At 41.3% G+C, this 20,213-nt stretch overlaps 4 protein-coding genes across 11 annotated transcripts; 1 reads left to right on the top strand and 3 right to left on the bottom strand.

Moving 5' to 3' along the window:
* Positions 1 to 630: 630 nt before the first annotated feature.
* LOC133845192 (uncharacterized) lies at positions 631 to 8,152 on the bottom strand. Of its 4 annotated transcripts, none has more exons than XM_062279575.1 (10): positions 8,010 to 8,152; positions 7,254 to 7,581; positions 7,017 to 7,192; positions 5,951 to 6,146; positions 5,686 to 5,890; positions 3,360 to 5,290; positions 3,193 to 3,298; positions 2,840 to 3,116; positions 2,455 to 2,752; positions 631 to 1,910 (listed from the first exon to the last, which is right to left on the bottom strand). In XM_062279575.1, exons 2-10 carry the CDS (start codon positions 7,447 to 7,449, stop codon positions 1,243 to 1,245), a joined length of 4,053 nt encoding a protein of 1,350 aa, XP_062135559.1. In that variant the 5' UTR covers positions 7,450 to 7,581; positions 8,010 to 8,152; the 3' UTR covers positions 631 to 1,242. The 4 variants fall into 4 exon arrangements, with proteins under 4 accessions (XP_062135559.1, XP_062135560.1, XP_062135561.1 ...); XM_062279576.1 differs by having other exon boundaries at positions 7,254 to 7,422; positions 8,010 to 8,148; XM_062279577.1 differs by having other exon boundaries at positions 7,254 to 7,407; positions 8,010 to 8,148.
* LOC133845194 (WD repeat and HMG-box DNA-binding protein 1) lies at positions 8,010 to 11,342 on the bottom strand. Its single transcript, XM_062279578.1, has one exon. The coding sequence runs from the start codon at positions 11,238 to 11,240 to the stop codon at positions 8,517 to 8,519; it is 2,724 nt and encodes a 907-aa protein (XP_062135562.1). The 5' UTR covers positions 11,241 to 11,342; the 3' UTR covers positions 8,010 to 8,516.
* A 64-nt stretch (positions 11,343 to 11,406) lies between these two features.
* On the top strand, positions 11,407 to 12,626 carry LOC133845196 (arginine-hydroxylase NDUFAF5, mitochondrial). Its single transcript, XM_062279585.1, has 3 exons — positions 11,407 to 11,599; positions 11,667 to 11,922; positions 11,979 to 12,626. Exons 1-3 carry the CDS (start codon positions 11,466 to 11,468, stop codon positions 12,585 to 12,587), a joined length of 999 nt encoding a protein of 332 aa, XP_062135569.1. The 5' UTR covers positions 11,407 to 11,465; the 3' UTR covers positions 12,588 to 12,626.
* A 420-nt stretch (positions 12,627 to 13,046) lies between these two features.
* Positions 13,047 to 20,059, bottom strand: LOC133845195 (USP6 N-terminal-like protein). 5 transcript variants are annotated; one of them, XM_062279583.1, is made up of 7 exons: positions 19,915 to 20,058; positions 18,735 to 19,107; positions 17,359 to 18,040; positions 16,911 to 17,293; positions 16,777 to 16,841; positions 13,851 to 13,956; positions 13,047 to 13,781 (listed from the first exon to the last, which is right to left on the bottom strand). In XM_062279583.1, the coding sequence occupies exons 2-7, from the start codon at positions 18,911 to 18,913 to the stop codon at positions 13,715 to 13,717; spliced, it is 1,482 nt and encodes a 493-aa protein (XP_062135567.1). In that variant the 5' UTR covers positions 18,914 to 19,107; positions 19,915 to 20,058; the 3' UTR covers positions 13,047 to 13,714. The 5 variants fall into 5 exon arrangements, with proteins under 5 accessions (XP_062135567.1, XP_062135568.1, XP_062135566.1 ...); XM_062279584.1 differs by having other exon boundaries at positions 16,938 to 17,293; XM_062279582.1 differs by having other exon boundaries at positions 13,756 to 13,781; positions 13,851 to 15,611; positions 16,938 to 17,293; positions 19,915 to 20,059.
* Positions 20,060 to 20,213: the final 154 nt, after the last annotated feature.

Here is a 20,213-nt window from a genome sequence, read left to right as displayed (position 1 = left end):
CCCATAGGGCATCAGAGCTATAATTTTTTCTGGACAGCATTTGTTATGTTTGTTTCCAATTTTTGTCACGCCCACTTCCGCCCCCGCAAATCGACAAAACTCGAACAAGCGTAATTTTAAAGCTAGAGACTTTGTGATTACTGAAATTTGGTTGCGATCAGATAAAAATTACCGAAGATATACTTTTCTATGGGCAAAAGCCTACTTTCTAGGGGTCTTTTGTGCTTTGCCTGGTATATTTTGCACTCTATAGTGTATCTTGATTGTAGTGTCATGTTAATATACCAAATATACCAGTTGGCATGTATTTAATATTTTGTGGTATATTATTTGGGTATATTTTGAGAATAGTACCGCAATATTTTGGTTTTATTCAAAATGGGTAGCGGGTATCTCACATTCAAGCACACTCGACTCTAGCTTTCCTACTTGTTTATTGGTGGTTCAATATATTTTATATTACTTTTGAAAATAAAGTATTTTTCTGGAAAAAAAATTTTGTTTGTTACTGAGACCGATTACTTAACATGTACTCGATAAGTACATACATATGAAATTTAAATTCGCAAAAACTGCATTGCACGTTATCCGACGAATTCAATTAAATTAATGATAAAAGAAACTAAAATGTGTCGTATACATAATTGTTTATTAAAGTTGTTTTTGATTAGCATAAAGTAAATAATGGTCTGAAATCCAGTGCCCAATTTGCAATACCATTATTATTACGTAATGTTTTTTTTCCAAGGTGAATACATAAATTGATCAAATCTAACAAACGTATGGAATATACGCAGTTTCACAAATGTGTTAAAAACTTATTATTTTTAGTTAAATTTTTGGATGATTTAGTATCATTACAGACTTAAATATTTAATTTCAGACTCACAAGATCATGAATCTAACGTTGTATGCCTTTTCAATATATACGTCCATATATGCTGAAATAGCGTACAACTTATGGAACTTGTGCTTGAATAAAATAGATCAGAGACCTTTATCCAAGATCGTAAATTGTAGATGAAAGTGAGTTTCTCCCGTAACTCATTTGCAAATACAATATACGAATATTTTTTATTGTTTGCTCTCCAGAACATGGTGCAGTCGAAGCAGCCAACTTGAGTGAAGCAGCGTCCTTTACATCATGCTTCCAAATAGCAAGGTCAAAAGAGGATTACAGTGATACTCGAAGGTTCACGGGGTAGTCCTCATAAATGTAGTTCGTACTACATAATATAATAATTATGAAATAACACAAGTGCTTTTCTTTTTAGGCTCCGGTTTATGTGCATTATAAAACGGAGGCGGCTGTCTGTATTCTTCACTGAGCCCTGGCGAATGCTGAGTCGGTCTTCCACTCGAAATATGTGATGAATAATTTACTCTTGAACCTACATGCAAAAATCGCGAGTTGTCCGTCGGAATGTGACAATACTGCGAAGGGCGTTGCAAATAGGGACTGGCCGGTGGAGCAGAAGGAGCAAAGGAGGAACAGACAGCCTCTGTAGCAATATCGTAGTGAATTTTTGAAGTCAATGGTGATGCTCTTGAAGTAGTCGAAGAGGCCACATTTCCAGATTGTTTTATATTCGCACGTATATCAGCAGAAGGCTTATTACTGATTACTGGCGAAGATGAAGGTACCTTCTTCATATTTGATATGGTTGGCTTCAGAGTTGAAGCAGTATTGGTCTTCTCATTTAGGAAGAGCTTTTGCATATCTTCCCTAATTGAGCGAATTGTTTCCGATTCATTTTCCACATAACGCGGAACACTGGGTAATTCCTCAAGCAACTTGTCCATATCAGTCTTCTTGACTTGCGGTGTCTGAGATCCCAGCTTCAAAAGTTCTTCCTTGTTATAGACCATCTTCTTGGCGGCATTAAAGTTCGATTTCTTTTGCGTTGTTGCTAAATATGAAGAATATGAGAAATAGGTAAGTAAGTAATGCTGATATTAAATTAAAATGAGCTAGGAAACCCAATAACAACCAGATAATCGTGAAATTGATAACAAATACAGTGCATGATTTTGATAGTCGCCCTGATCAAAATATGCATGTGCCAATTTATTGTAAACATGGGACGATATTTGGATATTACAACTGAAAGAACTTCAATTGGTCCTTTATCTGAATTCCTGATCAACTTGACTTGGATTAAAAACAGCTGAGAATTGTACACAAAATAGCAGGCGGCGTCGCTTTCATGGGAGCGTATGAGAAATACGATGTGGTATATATGGTCTTGAAGACATCTAAAAAGCACGTAGCGGACATACGAATGAGATGCGTACTAGCGACCCCATTCACAATCTCTTAACGGATGATTCGAAATGCTATTGATTCGGCACAGGCATTTGAGTACATGCATTTGTAGTCATTCTCACGATTACTTTGGTATTTTTGGTAATGATATTGATGGTTATACTGATAATTATGATAACGATTATTACTTCGCTTGAATGAGTGTCCCAATGTTGAGTTCTCCTCGGTTGATGGTGGTGGTGTGTGTGGTGTGCGATTGTTTACATGACCATTTGTCCGAGATCCTTTAACGGCGGTGCCGGAGCCAGCGCCGTCACTCGATTCGCTCAGTTTATTGTCCTCCGGATAATAAGGCGAACCGACGAGTGTCTTTCGATCGCGACACATATCAATAATATGTTTGAATTCATCGTTCTTGCTAAGCGTGCGTGGATTACCAATAAGGATTAACAAAGACATAGGCCGTGACAGCAGTACGTTCAAACGCTGTGTGTGAGGAAGAATATAAATGTAATTCGATTCTCGCAAAAGTGACATGAGATATCTACATATATAGCTAAAAGAAGCACTTACCCGACTATTGTTGAGAAAACCCAGCTTTTCAGTAAATGAGCGCACAAATGAGACGATAATAATTTGTTTTTCCTTTCCCTGGAACAGTTCAACAGATCCACAATCAATTTGATGCCAATTGCGCATGTTGAGCTGCTCCTGGATGCGCTGATACTGATTTTTATATGGCGATATTATGCCAATGTCTGTTTCCGCCAACTTTTGACCGTTAATACCGAAATACATAAGATCCTTTACATAATCCATAACCGCATCGATCTCCTTATTGTTGCACAGACTGCAAAATGTGAATCACATGGAATTAATATATACGTAAATACACTTGATTGATCCCGATAAACAAACTTACTTACCTTACTGAACTTTTAGAATTCATTGTCGTGCCGAAAACCGAATGAAACATGATCGGAAAGTCTTCGTTTGGCGTGTGAAACCAATTTTTAGCCCGATTTACATTTTCTGCCAAGGGCAAAAATAATAATAATAAATAAAAAACTAAAGTGATGTTTAAAAGCCTTACCCAAAGCAGCTTCCGTCAAGAGTTCGTTGTCGTAATAAAGCTTACTGTAGAGCGATACAATTTCAGGATGGGAACGATAGTTACGTCGCAATCGCGTCTGCACGGCTACATTGTAATCACCATTCTCGTCTAAGCGATAGCACTCTCGCTTTATTAGACGATCAAACAGAGAGACACTCAGTCCCCAATCGCCGGCACGCTGTGATTGCAACACTGGACCAAGCTGCTTATGATCTCCAGAGAGTATAAGATTGGTGCATGGTGCTATTGTGCATGTGATGCCCATAAGCACCTCGGCTTCTGTTGATGCAGCCGCCTCGTCCACAAAAACATGGGAGAAAACACTACGTTTATCCTCGTCGCGTCCAAAACCGCCCGTCGATAGTTTACCGGCCAAGCTGAGGGTGCAAACCACAATGCGGTAGTTGTGCACCGCCTGCACGTCCGGATAAAAATGTAGGGCATACATGTTGGAGTACTCCAGCAACAGATCATCAATGTTATCAATGCGGCGATCGCAGCTGGCGGCAAAGATGCGAGTGAGCGGACGAGTCTGATTGGGCACCTTTGATATGGAGCGCAACAGACGCAAGGCAATCTCATCACAGGCCGTATTCGAGCCTGCGAGCACTAGTATATGGGTCTCCGGACGCCGAACATACAGTTGATAAATGGCTTCGCAAATGGTTGCCGTTTTGCCTGTACCGGGTGGTCCGAAGACAATGTATGGTGCTGGAAGCTTATTACAAAAGGCGATCTGTTGCACCGCTTGCTGTTGCTCAGGATTGCGTGCGATGTTCTTGTTGTAGAGGTTCAAAGCGCCAATGGCGACTGGTTGCTTGGAAATATTGGAGGGAAATAATAAGCGCTGCACATGCTCGGACGTAGTTAGCTTCAGTTGATGCAGAGCACGATATTGATAGCGCAGAACAGCGCGAACTGGTCGAAACACCAATGCAAATGTGGTATTATCGGGCAGATGGCGTTCGCAGGTGATATTGACGCGCTGCGGCGATACGCCCAAGATGCGGGCAAAGTAAACGCGCGGCTCGCGTCGCTCTTTTTCCGGCGGTCCGAACAGCTCGTTTACCTTGTGGCCCCACTGAATGAGCGCATCGAAATCCTTAAGTGCCAACTCCAATATGATGCCATTGTTGTCCAATAGTTGGCGTATGCTATTGGCTTTGCCAGGCTCGGGTTGGTTAATGATGTTGCTACGTTCGTTAATGATTAACACATCATCTCCTGGTGATAGGACATCTTCAGCACTAATTCCACGTGAATTTGGCTGCAATTTCACGGACAACTCCTTGCCAAACTGATGCAGCTCCATTTTGGACTGCTTGAGTGCCACATAGCACTGCAATCGCTCAATATCTTCTACCTGTAGCAGAGTTCTCAATGTTCCGTGCAGATTTTGTTGCGTCAGCTCGTTGCCCAGCTCACAATAATTACGATACTCCTTGTTGTACTCGGCCAGACGCAGTTGGGCATCCTGGGCATCGCGCTTCAATGCCGTCACAATTGCTGGCGGCGGTATAGCCGGCTCGAGACGTCCGCCTCGAAACTGCTTACTGTTGGACAGTCGATACGGATTCACATTGAAGCTGGCCTTGGGCAATGCCTCAGTGCGCATAAAATGATGCTGCTCCACGTAATGTTGACGCTGTCCATTCACCAACTGACTGTACCCAATCACAATGGGCTGCTCCCGCAAAATCATAAAGACATGCGAGTCCACAAAGAAGATCAGTTGTCCAGTAGCCGGCACCTCCACAGGCAGACGACTGTTGTGCACATAATAGAACTGCCGCGACTGAACAATGATGAACTTCTCAATCACCAGATCGTTCAATTCAGTCTGCAGCGTAAAGCCAAAGTAATGGCTGTCCACGCATGTCTGATACGATAAAGTCAGCATTGGCTCGGCACTGTAAATAAAAGATTGAAATAATAGATTTTATTGATAAAATGTCAATAATTCCAATATAATTGCATAACTAAAAATACTAGCAACTTATTTATTTTAACAATAGATAATAGAATAGAATATTAATAAATTATATATATATTTATATATAGGAAATATATAGTATTTACATTTAGAAATTTTATTTTATGTGTACGTTTTACCTATTGTTTTTATGAATTGTTTTGTAATATTTAATTATTGTATTTAAATTTAAATATTGAAAATCTCTAGCAGGTAGTTAAGTTATGAAACCCGAACCAACAAATATGTGTCAAATGAATACACATTCGTAAGACTAAAAGTCTTCATTATATTGGGCGGGTATTACAAGATTAGATTTGCCAATTAGCTTACCGCTTTGTCATTTGCTGCAACGATTCGAAATCTGACTCATCACCATGATATTCTATATGCTCCTCGTACTTCTCAATACTCTCAAAATTGCGCTGACAAACATAGCAACCCAACGAGCTTAGTTCAAAGTCGACGTATCGCTGTTGCTTTTGGGTCTTCTGATATTTTAATGGTACCGATTCAGCCTTCTCGTCCAGTACGAATTCTACAACAGATTAACTTTAGATACAAACAACAAATGAATACAATTGCGATGTTTATTTACTTTGGGTTATCGGGCCGTTGTTCTCAGCGTCCGTCACATTGCTAACGACAGCAAGATCGGTTTGTCGTTGCTTCTCATCTTTAGCATTGTATTTCTCCTTTCGAAACTCTATCAAAGCCAAGCTTTTAATGCGATAATTTGGATCGCCGCGTGGGGTGTTCATCAAAAAGTTCGTTCGCTGCAACAATGTTCCGATCTACAAGAATAGAAGACCGCAAGACTCGTTCATAATAAACAATGAAATACTTATAATATACAAGTGTACATATGTACATATATATTTATTGAGTTGTGGTTGCACTTGTTATCGGCAAAGGCATGTGCAAATTCTATACTATTGTTCATTGCCCTTTGCGACTGGTAATAGATAAAATAAATGATGGGGAATTTAGAAACAAATATTAAATTAATTGTGTTTGTTGTCTGTGAAGTTTGGCTTCTAAAGTGGAATCCCCTTTTAAAAATATAAGCGCAGCAAGCTACAAAAAAAAGTATATTAAAAGCCCAAACTGAAGCATCTGAGGGTTTTTCCATGCAAACATTTCTCTATTAAAACCGGCTTTAGCGTTTACAACAATAGCAACGGCGAGTGTATTATACTATTATAACGCAAGCGGCTTCAAACACATATGACTCACACGTTTAATTTATACGGAAACAGTCGCTATCGATATTGCTGATACCAATAAGCGAAACTGATTGCAAAAATGAACCAAATTGAATCTAGCTAAGAATGCTACTTTAAAATGTAATAAATACTAAATTCCCATAGAAAATAAAAATTCTAAACATCTAATTATATTGTAGAGCGTATCAATTGTAAGAATATGACTACATACTTCATTTGACGGAACAAAATGTTCAAATTTCATATTGCGTCTTTTCGACTTGTCTTACTAAGTATCATCTACATGCAAAAATATACTGCACAACAATTAGATACCCTACATCTGAGTATTAACATGTTTAATTTTATTTAAGATTTCCCTAGTTGTAGATAATAACACTGAAAACCCGATGCAGTTCTTTAGGTCAATAATAATAATACACTTCTATTCTTACTTACATTGAACGCTCCGTTAATGGAGAGCTTTATGCGAACCTCTGCGCTGTTAGGCTCCGACCATATGTATTGATCGAATTCCCTTCGCAACGTACGCTTGTCCACATACCAGGCACTCCGGGCGCTGACCACTTGCTTATCCGCCATACGGAGCAGAAAGCTGCCAATGAGCTCTCGCTCTAAAGAGAAATTTCATTTTTTAATATAGTATTGTCTTCAAACTGATAATTCAACACCTACCCCAAGACTTGCTACCGTTGTTGTTGTTGTTTTTACTGTTCATATTCATATATGGATAAGCGGGAGGTGTCGATGGCGGCGTCAAAATGGAAGAAGACGGCATTTCTGTTGTTGTTCCTGTATTAGTTGCGTTGTCAATCCAATTGGGCGGCTTCTTTTGGCAAAAGGGCTTTTTTTGGTTTTTATTCTTTGTCATGTTAAATTTATGTACGTATATAAAAGGACACAAATTCACTGTGTACACACACGCACACACACACAAGCACACACTCTTAGACTCACAACGAAATAACGAAGGCAAAACAAATTGTCGCACACTGGATTCTTTCTGGAATTATAAACTGCAAATAGTAAGAATTTTGTACCGTTTTCTTGTTAAATTTTTAGCAATCCTCCTAAAACACACACACTAGCGGACACACAACTTATTTATTTTTGTTGTTCTTAGTAATAAGACCACTGCGCACCACACAATTAACCGATCACTGCTCTATAATGACCATCGTAATATGCTGTCTCCTCAAAAATGTATCAAGTGTACACATTTGCTTAATCTCTCATTCGCACAGTTTCGCGGAAAGCGAGATCGCCTGAGCTTGTCATATGTGCATGTGTGAGTCTTTGTTTGTAGCCCGCGCGTGTGTGTGTGTGTTTTTGGTATATGCATGTGTATGCGATAGTAACGGTAAAACTTGACAATTCAGCCAGTATTGCCGTGCATAAGTACGTAAATACGCACACATGTATCCTACTTACCACTGCGAATTTTTGTTTGCGATAAAAACATGCCACGCCTTCTTGAAATGTATTATATGTATGTGTGTATTGTATTTATTTTGTTTGTATATTTGGGTATGTATTAAAATATAGCGTGTAACACTATTCAAAATAGAACTACTAAATTCAATATGTATGACTTAAAAATCAGACCCAGCATGAAATTACGAGAAATATTCACCAACGCTAACAAAGAGACACTTATTATATCTCCCACTTCTTTCACGGGGAAGACCACTCTTCTAACTGATCGTGACTCGTTTTCGCTGCAATCATTGTTTGATCGAAACCTGTGTTGCAGTGTTGCCAGACTTTCGAACTTAGATATAAAAAACCATGCCGCATATACAGTATATTTTGTGCCATCTCGATGGTCACACTATTATTTATTACGAATTTAAAATTTAAAAATTAAAACATAAAGCCGCTCTGAGTTTTCTTCTACAACTGATTTATCTTAACGCTAGTATAAAATGAAAAAAACGTTTACTTTTTGGCGAGTTTTAGCTTCTCCGATCCAAATATAACGCCGGTATCAACTAGCTTGCGCTTCATGGCAAACGGATTGACCGAGTTGAGTGGTAAACGCTGTTGATCCTCGCTGCCATCGTTGACACTCGCTTTGCTAGGCAGCAATTCGCTCTGCTGCGACTCGGACTCACCAAACATATTCTCCTGCGTGTCCAATGCTGCTGTGGCGACATCTGGTGTGGCAGGTCGCGAGCTTGCAGCTCTAAAAAGGCTTGGCGAATTGGAGAAGCGCTTGAGTGCACCTCGCTTCGAGGCGCTAAGCTCCATGGCTTTGGGCGCTAGTTTGGGTGTGGTTGCCGTAGAGGACGCACCTACCATTGGCAGCACAATGGTTGCCGCAATGCCATTGGCGCCCAGCAGCTGTTGTTGCTTACGCGCCTCCTGTACAGCCTCAAGTTGTGGCAGCAGTTCGCACAAGCGATCCGACAGATGAATGCGTCCACGTTTCGAGGCATATTTCACGGCCAGTTGCAGCAGATCGGTGCAAGCAATCGTTTCGATCAGTTCGCGGGCTCGTGTCTCGCACTCTCCATTGCAGGCGAGCGCAAACAACTTGATTGCCATTTCCTTTTGCAGCTTCTCGGCGCCATCCACCTGCATTATGCTGGCGCGCATCAACGTGTCCTCAAGCTCGGACTTCTCCACCTCAATGTCACACAACGGCAGCTGCATGCGCAACTCCTGCACCATAGGGCGCGGATTTGTCATGGGATACGAACTGCCACGACAGAGCACAGCCTGCACAATCTGTCGGACCTCCGATAATGCCACAATGAAGTAATTATTCGAGACACTGGAACTTTGCTTCATGGTGTCGCAGATGGGGAACCAGGCATTGCTCGCGCGTCGATACAACTGCACCAAGCCCATGTTGTCCGCCATGCTAGGCGAGCCCACATCCGTGTAGCCCAGCCAGCTGAGCTGTCGTCCTGGGGTCAGCGGCACAGGGAAATGTTCCACACGCAGATTTAAGCCGCTGACACTTATGAGCATGGCCGACAAGTGCTGTTGTGTCTGACTGCTTCCAGCGCCGTGATAGACACACAACAGACTATGGTCATGTCCGGCTAATGCCACCACTGGCCCAGGAATGCTGAGCACCTCACGCTGTGTGCCCATCACGCTGAAAAGTCGCAGAAAGTGTGTACTTGTGGCCACGCCAATCAGTTGACTAGTGGCCGCTAATGCCTCGACACTCTCACAATCGGGCAGGCCAAGTGACCACTCCTTGTTGCCGGCCGCTGCGAGAGCAATCACCACCAGCTTGTTGCTGTCCGTGGAGGCTAGGGCCAAGGCGCTGCGACTGAGACTGGCCAGATTGTGTTGATTGTAGTTGTTGCTCAGGTGCAGGGCATGGTGCACGCTAGCATCGTGAAACTCTACGTCAATGGCACCATCGCCGCTGGGTTCTGTGTGTGCGGTTACGATGCCCACATCATTCCACACCAGATAACGATGCTCGAGCTCATTGGGCGTGGCGCCCGGTTGGAATGCCGCCTGTTGCTTAAACCACTTCAATTGAGGTGCAGCTGGGGCAGTTCGACTGCTAGCCATGGAATGTCGGCTCGCATTGTCATCGTCCATGTCATCTGTAGCCTTGCTCATCACCTTGCGTTTAAGCTGCTCCAAGCTCACACCATCGCCGTCGTCCATCTCATTCCCACCGTCGTCGTCACCCTGCTCAAATTCATAGTCGTTGCCACCCAGAAAATCATCCTGCTCCTCTTCCGCTTCCACGCCATTAACAAGATCATCCTGTGGCTCATCGTCGCCCGCAAAGATGGTACCCAATTGTCCGGTGGAATCGCAGAAGGCTACCTCATCCTCGTTGGCCGTATTCCAGGCCAAGCAAGTGATAGCCTTGCAATCACTGGGAGCCGTTTCCACTTGCAATGCTTTGCGACGCTGTACATCAAAGATGCTTAGCTCCCCGCTGGTGGTGCCAGCTGCTAGGCGTTTGCCATTGGGCGAGAACTGACAGCAGCTGTAGTTGCTGGACACACGCTCATCCTGCAGTCTATAGGAGACTTGCCAGTTCGTTGTGTTAAGCACTATGATCTCTTTGTCCAGGCAATAGGCCAATTGCTCGCCGCGTTGTGGCTCAAAGGATGGTGTGCCAAAGAGGCTGGTGCTCTCAAAGCTGTTAGAACGCGGCAGACCACCAAGACTCTTCAGCTCCTCACCCGTTTCAAAGTTCCAGACCTTGAGTTCGCCATCACCGGCAATTGAGACGAGCAGACGACGCTCGACGTGCATGTCCAGCGCCAAAATGGGTCCTTTGTGACCTTCCAGTGTTATCTCGGCGCCAGCATTGTCGCCGCGCAGCAATTTGATGGTGGTGTCTTCGCTGCCAGCTGCCGTGTAATCACCGCAAACACGCAAGCATGTTGCGGGCGCCGTGAAACGCATGAGGATTCCATCGCTGTCCATTTGCGGAAAGGTATAGGCGTGCACAGTGTTGCGATCTGTGGACGCCAAGAGGCGGCTGCCCGTGTGCGCAATGCACATGACGAATTCGCCCAAGCAAGTGGATCGGGGATCATCGTCGCTAATACATGTCCAGTGGCGTATGTCGCCGTCGGTGCCGCATGTGATGATGAAGTCACCTTTGGGAGTGTACAGCAGTCCTGTGTAGCCATTAGTATGCGCATAGCGCAGGGAACTGCGCGTAAAACTCATTGTAATTTAATTTAATGCTGCTGCTTTCAATGTCCACTTTTTACTATGTTTCGCGCCAAAACAAAACAATATGAGTGTTGGTTAAGCCTAAACAAGTATCCGCCCTGCAACACTAACATTATGGGCATTTAAGTTGTTTTGAAAATACCACTTTAAGAAATATACTGACAAACAGCTGACCGGCGTTACGGCATAACAAACAAAGCTGTTGTAAGTAAATAAATTATGATTAAAACGTGCGCTCAGCACTTTAATTTAATAAAATGCGGCGCTTGGCGCTCGCTTTCAACACAACCCTCGCACATGAACATATTCGATCGGAACGCCAAAAGACTACAGAAGGAACGCGCAGCACTCAGGTAGGATTATCATTCAACATATACGAAAGTTGTAATATTTTATGAATTAAATGAATGTTCTGTGCAGTGCAGATGTGGGTCTCTATGATTACTTGAAAGAGGAGGTCGGCTTCCGATTGGCGGATCGAGTGTTTGACATTAAGCGCGAATTTAAAACTGCTGCTGACATTGGCTGTAATCGTGGCTACATATCGAAGCACATTCTCGCCGAGTGCGTCGAACATCTCACGCTGACCGACACAAGCGCCAGTATGCTTGAACAGGCTCAAGGAACACCAGGCCTCAAAATGCATAAACTGGTGCAGGATGAGGAACAGCTGGAGGCGAGTAAACTGACCACTTTTATTCTACTTACATACTGACCATTTTCTTGTAACAGTTCGAAGAAAACTCGCTGGATTTGGTTATCTCCAGTCTGAGTTTGCACTGGGTCAACGATTTGCCCGGCTGCTTTGCCAAGATCAAGAGCAGTCTAAAGCCAGACGGCGTTTTTATTGCATCACTATTTGGTGGTGATACTCTGTACGAGCTGCGTTCTTCGCTGCAGCTGGCGGAGCTGGAACGCAAGGGCGGCATTGCGCCGCATGTTTCGCCGTTTACACAGATACGCGATATTGGATCGCTATTGAATCGCGCCGGTTTCACCATGCTGACCATTGATACGGACGAATTAGTCATTGGCTATCCAAGCATGTTTGAGTTGATGTGGGATCTTAAGGGCATGGCCGAGAATAATGCGGCATTCAATAGGCCGGCGCATGTGAGTCGCGAAACATTGCTGGCAGCCAGTGCTATATACAAGGAACTATATGCGAAACCGAACGAAGAGGGAGTGCCAGCCACGTTTCAGATCATCTATCTGGTCGGGTGGAAACCGGGGCCAAATCAACCACAACCTTTGCCACGCGGTACAGCCGAAGTATCGCTTAAGGATTTGGGTACGATTTTCGAGAAGGGTGGCAAGATCAAGGTGGATGGGGATGCTTGAAGAACACAAAACACATAGATACTAAATAAATTGTTATAAACAAATGAAATTTCAAGTTTATTTTTGTTTTGGGGGAGGGAACTTAGGTCAATCAAATGAATGAACGTTATTTTGAGGAAGCAAATATGTATATCCTTGATTATTACGCATTTCTATAGTATTTGTTCAAGTGCGTTGCAAACTTAAATTATGCATATAAATATAAATAGTTGTTTATTACAAATTACAAACAATTACTTAAATTAAATGTGTAAATTTGCATTTTTTGCTGCAATAAATACCTATACATAATCGATTTGTATTTCATTTTTTCATTTTCAACTGCTAATATTTGGTAGCATTTTGTTTTTTCTTTTTATTTTATTATATATTCATGGACGTAACGTTTTTGAAATTATGTTTGTATATTGGATTTTAACGTTGCTTTGTATTTTGTTCGGTACGTATATACAATTACAATTTACAACATGTCTTTAATATTTTATTTAGTATTTCCATATCCGTTATGTTCCTTTTTTTTTTGTTATGTTGTATTAAATACGATTTGCTCTTGCTACAATATTGTTCATTTCGTTTTGCGTATAATTCATGATTGCTTTCATATAATTCCATGTCTTGTGATTGGGGCATGAGGCGCCCTCGTCAGATTTGGCGCTAGTTATACATACTTATACAATTATCAATATCTTAGAAGTCCCTCGAGAAACTTGAGCCCTTTCACATAAGCACAAAGTTTCTTTACAAGCACACTTTGTTAAGGTTATATGTACAAAGACTAAACTAAACTAAATCTCGTCCAAACCCCGAACTGAAAATTTACGAATGTGTTGGTTTTGTATGTTGTTGTGGTTTTCTTTTCTCAAATGGCAAGGCGAGACAATGCTTAAAACTATGCACAGGACAATGCCGACGTCGATCATTTTGAACAACATTTAGTCGCCATTGTCCTCTTCATCATGGTCTTGGCGTCATCATCCCAGCGCCAAAGGCGATCGCGGTGGCACTGGTGGCGGTGTAGCTGTTGTTGTTATTCTACTATTGCTGTTTGCTGCCGCTGCTGTCGTCATCGTCGTCGTTGTCGTCGTGGTGGCAGTAATAATGGACGATGGCGGCAGCGGCAGCTGACGTCAGGTGCCCAGAAGCATCTCACGCTGCGGTGCATTTTGTAACATATTGGCGGTTTTTAAATGAATACTGAAACGTAAATGAGAAGCAAATTAATATATAAATTTTAAAGTTACATTTAATGTCGACTCTACTCACTTATTGTCCTCCAGTGACATCGTCTCCGATGAGCCGTGCGAGGCAACTGAGGTACCTGCAAGCGAACTTCGTATTGAGTGCGTATCCTCTGGTACAGTAAGCGTAACTAATTTGTTTAATTGTTGTCGAGTGTACACAGATTGTATGTATGCCAATTTGTTCCAAATTGTTTCGATCCCGTTCCCATTTAGCCAATGCGTGCGATTCAGTTTCGTTTTGAAAAGAATTTGCATTTAGTTTTCGTATTCAGAATTTTGTTAGGAATGTTAGTGTTTGTTGTATCGTATTGTATTGTTCGTGTAGTTTGTGCAAAAATAATGTGTATACTTTTCATTAATCAATTATGAGCTGCAAAACACAGTCGATTATTCTAGAAACTGAACATGCACAGTAGTGTCAAAGAAGATGTAGAAGAAACAATAAACTAACAAAGAACAAATTTCAGTACAAAATCATATATATATTTTTTTATTTCTTGTGTGGCATTTATCTAATATAAGTATATAATAATGTATACATTACATCTTTTGCTAGACAACTTAAATTTGGCTTCAACATAAACTAATGTGGAAATATGTGCGTGTGGATGTTGTGGATTTAAAGTACATGTTACATATAGAGCAAAAGTATATCTGATCCATATTCCGAGTTTCACTTTGCTAACAATCTCAAAATGCTAGAAATACGAAACGGAACTGTGTTCATAAATAAATGCAGCCTTAAACGTAGGCAGAGACACATAATTTAAGTAGAATAGTAGTATAGTAGTATACATAAATGTATCAGGAATAATTAAGTAAGGGCGGTGTTAATAATAAATATATACGTAAGTAATTAGTGTTGGTTGCTTGCTTGTGCATTGGAATCGTTGTACGTATTGCTGGAATCGTCGTTGGTAGTAGTAGTAGTATTATCTTAGGAATTATCAGTGGAATATGACTAACTCATAATTTGTATGTATATGTATGTTTGTATATGTGTAATATCAAAGTTGTGAGAAATTTCAACGTAATACAAAACGTTATATATTAATATATATATGTATGTATGTATTGTATATAGATATAATTATGTGCTAGGCAAATTTGAACAACTATTTTGATAGCCAAATTAAAGCTAATTACATAAATTTCCTTCACTAAATAATTGGCATAACAATTAAACTTTGAGCAACGGTAAGTCATGAATCAAATACAGTACAAAATAAAGACTAAAGACGCGTGTTCTCCACGCTCAGCGCATCATCTTCTTGATCTTGCCCTTGCTCCTCTTCGTTCTCTTCCCCCATGAAATTATTACCAGTATTTGAATTATTAACAACAATCACACTACGCTGCTTGTGCAAGTTCGTTGTATTGTTCAGCTGTTGATCGTCTCCTTTTCCGTTCTGCACAATGAGGCGGACACTGTGAGCTGGAGGCGATATTGGTGCCGGGTGATGATTGTGCTGCAAATTCAAATGCAGCTGCTGACTTTGAAGCGCCTCCAGCGCCATGTCCAGATCGAGGCGATTGCGACTGTCGCTATCGCTGCCGTTGCTGTAGCTGTGCCTCTTGCCGCGGCCATTTGGCATTGATTCAGCAGGCGCCAGCTGGTGCATTTGTTGCCAGGAGCTATAGTTGAGATTATTAACGCTTTGGCTGCGGCCATCTTCGGGGCCAGTGATCACGAACCCATTGCTATACAGCGAGTTACTGCTAATTGCCGGTGATGTGGCTAAACTAGTCATACTCTGATAGGTTTTCATTGAATACGCATCACCTACGAACAATAGAGATTACAAGGCAATTGGCGGGTTTTAGTTTCAACAATTTTCTCCATTACATAATGAGAGATATAGACAAGTGACAGTGACAGAGAACGGCACACAAATCACAGAGCTCCAAGAGTCCCACGCAGACAACATTCAGCGTTAAGCGTTTATTGATTTTATTCGAATGCTGCATGATACATGATGGATACATGGACCATGGACAATATGTTAGACAATGTATAAGTGTGTGGGTTTGGGTGTGGGGTGAGATATAATTACAAAATGTGGGACCACCTTCTTCTGAATGGCATGTGAACGGGGCGTATTTATCATATAAGCGTGACTCAGCGGGTTATTCTTAAATATTTTGTTGGATATTTATTACACACTTTTGTCACAATATTTGCTACTGTGATTATAGATATAAGTAGCTTATTTTGCTATTGATTTATATCAAAGGGGGTTATCAATTAATAAGTATATACAATTTTAGTAAAGTGCCCACAACATCCGAAACTCGTACCATCTAAAACCTGCTGCCTACAAAAACTCAAACCGGAGACTGCCCCAATCACGGAAAACCACTTTGAATTGATCAAAAGTCTGTTCGCTCTTCCCCCACCTAATTTGTTCAAACTTTTCCAGCATGCAGCAATATGTTGGTTATAAATTAATAAGTATAAGAATATTATTTTAAATTTGTATCGCCTCATAAAAAATAGATATGAGATAAATATGTACATATACAAATCTTCAAGATTGCTGAACACAACTAAATGATACAATAACGAAATCTTCGACAATACCAAGCTAAAAGATCAAACCACTATATACAAAGGAGAGAACGTAAAATAATAAATATTTATATATACAATACAACACGAGGGCTTACTTTGAATAAAACGAACATAAGGAGTACATTTAAAATTGTAAAACTTACATAATAGCGTATATAACAATGTTGTGAATTCAATACTAAGTATATACAATATTTTGAATCAATATCTAAAAGCTTGCACCACACACTAAATTCTAAATCTATCGAGAACCAAATATAATATTTATTAGTTGAATTGCTCGTGGATTAAGTAAGAAGCAAGCATTAGTAATTGTGTCAGGTTTAGTAATTGTGCTAAGTTATACAATATGGAAATGATGAAGCCATTAACTCACCTGTAGCACACTCGGATGTCTCATATGATACAGTTGATTGCACCTCAATTGCGTTTTGTTCTTGTCTGTAATGAACACAAAAACGAATCAATGAATAATTGCAATCACATCAATTGTAATCACATGCTGTCCACCTTGATATCACATCGGTTAAGACTTGCTTTTCCGTATCGGTGTAGTCTCGTCTACGTCCGGTTTTCTTCTCGCCATCTGCCTCAACGAACACGCCTAGCTGACGTGTGGGAAACTCATTAGATTTCGCTGGTGGCGGCACATCGAGTTTAAGGTCCTTTAGCTTCTTCATGACACGTTCCAGCGCCTGAATGGCATCGTCATCGTTATAGCCAAAGTTCTTGTGCAGCTTTACCTGCAGATATTCAATAATGCCGTCCATATCCTTGAGGCGCAACAGTTCATCCTTGTGCAGATAGAGAATGGTAACGGCCATGGCCAAAATAACCCGATCTCCGTCTAGCAGAAAAGTATCCCACACACGTAAACTCAGACTAAAAGGCACCTGTAACATTACAACAAGAATATGGTTAAACAATGATAAAGAAGAGATTCACTATTGCAACTCACGCGCTCCACAAAGACGACAAAAAACCACTTGATGGCATAGAGCAGTGCGTCCACATTGTGTTTGATAAAGTGTTTGTGTAGTTTACGCATGATCTTGGATAGAATGCGATCGTGATGCTCAATGAAACGCGTCAGCTTAGGGAATCCCTCAATGAAAAGTCCATGCATTCCATACTTGCGATCCGTAATGAGAGTATTAAGGGCCCAGAAGGCTTCCTCCTCCTGCATATACAGCAACAACACGCCAGCCACACATGCCATCCCCTGACAATATCCCAACTCCGAGTTATAGATGCTGTACGCATTCAGCACATTGAAGAGCGAGCATTGCTTCACACTGTAGCGTTCCCGATAGGCGAGATTATCACGAAACTGCCGGTTGACGTCCGCGTCGATTTGTCGCGTCTCAGTCGCATGCTCTTTGGCCAGCTGCAGCATGCGGGCATAGACGCCCTTGTTCGTCGCCATCGATTGATCCACGTTGAGCAGCTGCTTCCAGGCTGGCCAGCGCATGCGATCCGGAATGCCCTTGTAGACACGCTTGTGTAGTTTGTCCTGCGGCGGCGGCCAATGGCTGAGCATCTTCACCCATTTTTTATCGCGCTCCAGCTCAATCTTTGTGCGTTGCACTTCTTGTGAGTCGCGTGATGATGGCAGGCGGGAGTCGTGCATGAAGCCGTATCTGATCGTCATCATAAAAGAACAATAAAACAATATAACAGTTAGTTGACATGAATTTCTCAGTGCCATCGTCGTAACTGATAAGATAATGACGGTGATTGTCGCCGTCTTTGCTAACTGCCAACTGCGATTTTATCAGGTACACAAATTCCAATGAATATTTCAATGCTGATTCTAATACATATTCTTGTGAATAGTTTTTAATAGTTTTTACTGCCCCTTACACGGTCCATGGCAGCCCTGGCTTAGCCCTGTTGCTAACACTGCAACTAGCAATCGCTAATCAACTGTTATCGATCTACGATATCTTGTTAGTTTACAATCAAATAGTGTGTACACATCCTTAATCTCTATTCAAATAATTATACCATCTATGACTATACACATAAGAGTAGATATATCTCCAATTGGTTCCTTCACTGCTTAAATAATTATAAAAATAAAAAACGTATGCCTCCATCGTCAACTTAATGTATACCTATTTAAATAGTTACACTACTGATAAGTGTGTCTACATCCTTAATTTCTTTCTATAATGTTTAAATAGTTACATTAGTCAGCGAATAGTTTAATAATTGCACATAAGTGTGCACATATCCTTCAGTTATAATTTCCAATTCAACAGCTGCTCGCAGTTGTGACATCATTCTTATGATATCACATGCTTCGCATTTTGCAGGGAGATTCGCACTTACTTGTCGGTTATGTGATAGATTTCAAATGTGGGATTCTCCCATGAATCCACCACATTGTTGGGATCCAGGCCCAGTTCATAGCGGTTGAATATATCCTCGCGCTCGTCCTCGGCGCGCTTCACTAATGCATGTTGCTGCTGTTCGCCATTATCGTGTACGGCGGGCGGAGCGGCTGTCATTGTGGGCGTGAACAGACAGTGGGCGTGGGCAGCGCCAGTTTAGCTATCCAATTGCGGCTTCTATTGTTACTGTTACTTTTGTTGTTATTTTTGCTTTTATTCTTCTTTTCGTCTTTGACGCTCAATCCGCTTTGACGATGCTTGGCAAGAATGTTGAATGGGAGCGGCTGCTGCTGTTCGGCGATAGCGCGAAACTTTTCAAGATAAAAAGTCCGACGAAGTAAAAAACAAAAGCATTAACATATGAAACCAAACGCACACTCATATACACATACAGTAACAATCGCACATTCACTCACACACACAATCATTTAAATGCAAGTCTTCGATTTCACTGCAAAAATAAAGAGCAGCAGCAACGAGCATTAGTTACATGGCTTGTGAGTGTTTTTCATATTAAATATGCAGCAATGGCAATAACAACACACGGTGAGAGAGTGAGTGAGAGAGGGTGAAAGAGAGAGTGGAAATCAGCGTGGCCAAAATGACGTGATATTCAATAATATTTAAAAGCGTCGCGTCGTCCATGGAACTGCTTGAAACGATTGAAAACAGCGACAAAAAAAACACAACACTGAAAGTTACTCAGAGACGCCCCCATACTACAATGGACGAAAGGGAGAGCAGTCACACTTATTATGTTATTGTTGTTGCTAGTGCTTCTGTGGTTTACTTTTCATGCTGGCGGTGCCTTGTGGCTATAAAACATAAATATGCTATTAGCTAACAAACTGGTGTATTACTCTCTGTGTAATATTATTCGTCAGACTATTATTGCACTTGGAAAAAGTGTTCAGCACACATTTCCTGTTTTGATTTTCTGCGATTTTGTTGTATTTTTGTCAACACTCACTCACTCACACATAGACGCGACGCTCACTAACAGAAACACATACGCACACTCTCACACGAAACTTGAAAGCATTTTGTTCTTGCGCTTTCACTGCGATTGTGTTTTGAATTCAGCATTGCGCATCTCGCGAAAGCATCGCTATTATTACCATTTAATTTTGTTGTAATCTCAATGTATAAAATGTATTCAATTATTTAAATTGAGTACGTTTAATATTATTTTTTCAGCCTGCATGTTGGGCGAGATTGACCTAACAACAGAACCAACTGTAGAGATGGGGAAATAACGATGACACATTCGATGCATCGGTGTTTTGGAATCTTTTTATATCGATTTTTTAATGTTAATATCGATGATTTTGCGAAAAATAAATGGTCAACTGCAAATTCGAAAAATGCCAAAAAGCACCACAATTATTTTCCGATGCTGCTGCGAGATCGTTAAACA

The sequence above is a fragment of the Drosophila sulfurigaster genome, chromosome 3 (assembly GCF_023558435.1).
Source record: "Drosophila sulfurigaster albostrigata strain 15112-1811.04 chromosome 3, ASM2355843v2, whole genome shotgun sequence".
NCBI classification, from domain to species: Eukaryota; Metazoa; Arthropoda; class Insecta; order Diptera; family Drosophilidae; genus Drosophila; species Drosophila sulfurigaster.
The sequence above is the reverse complement of the archived record's forward strand: the minus strand, read 5'-3'. Positions and strand labels throughout refer to the sequence as shown.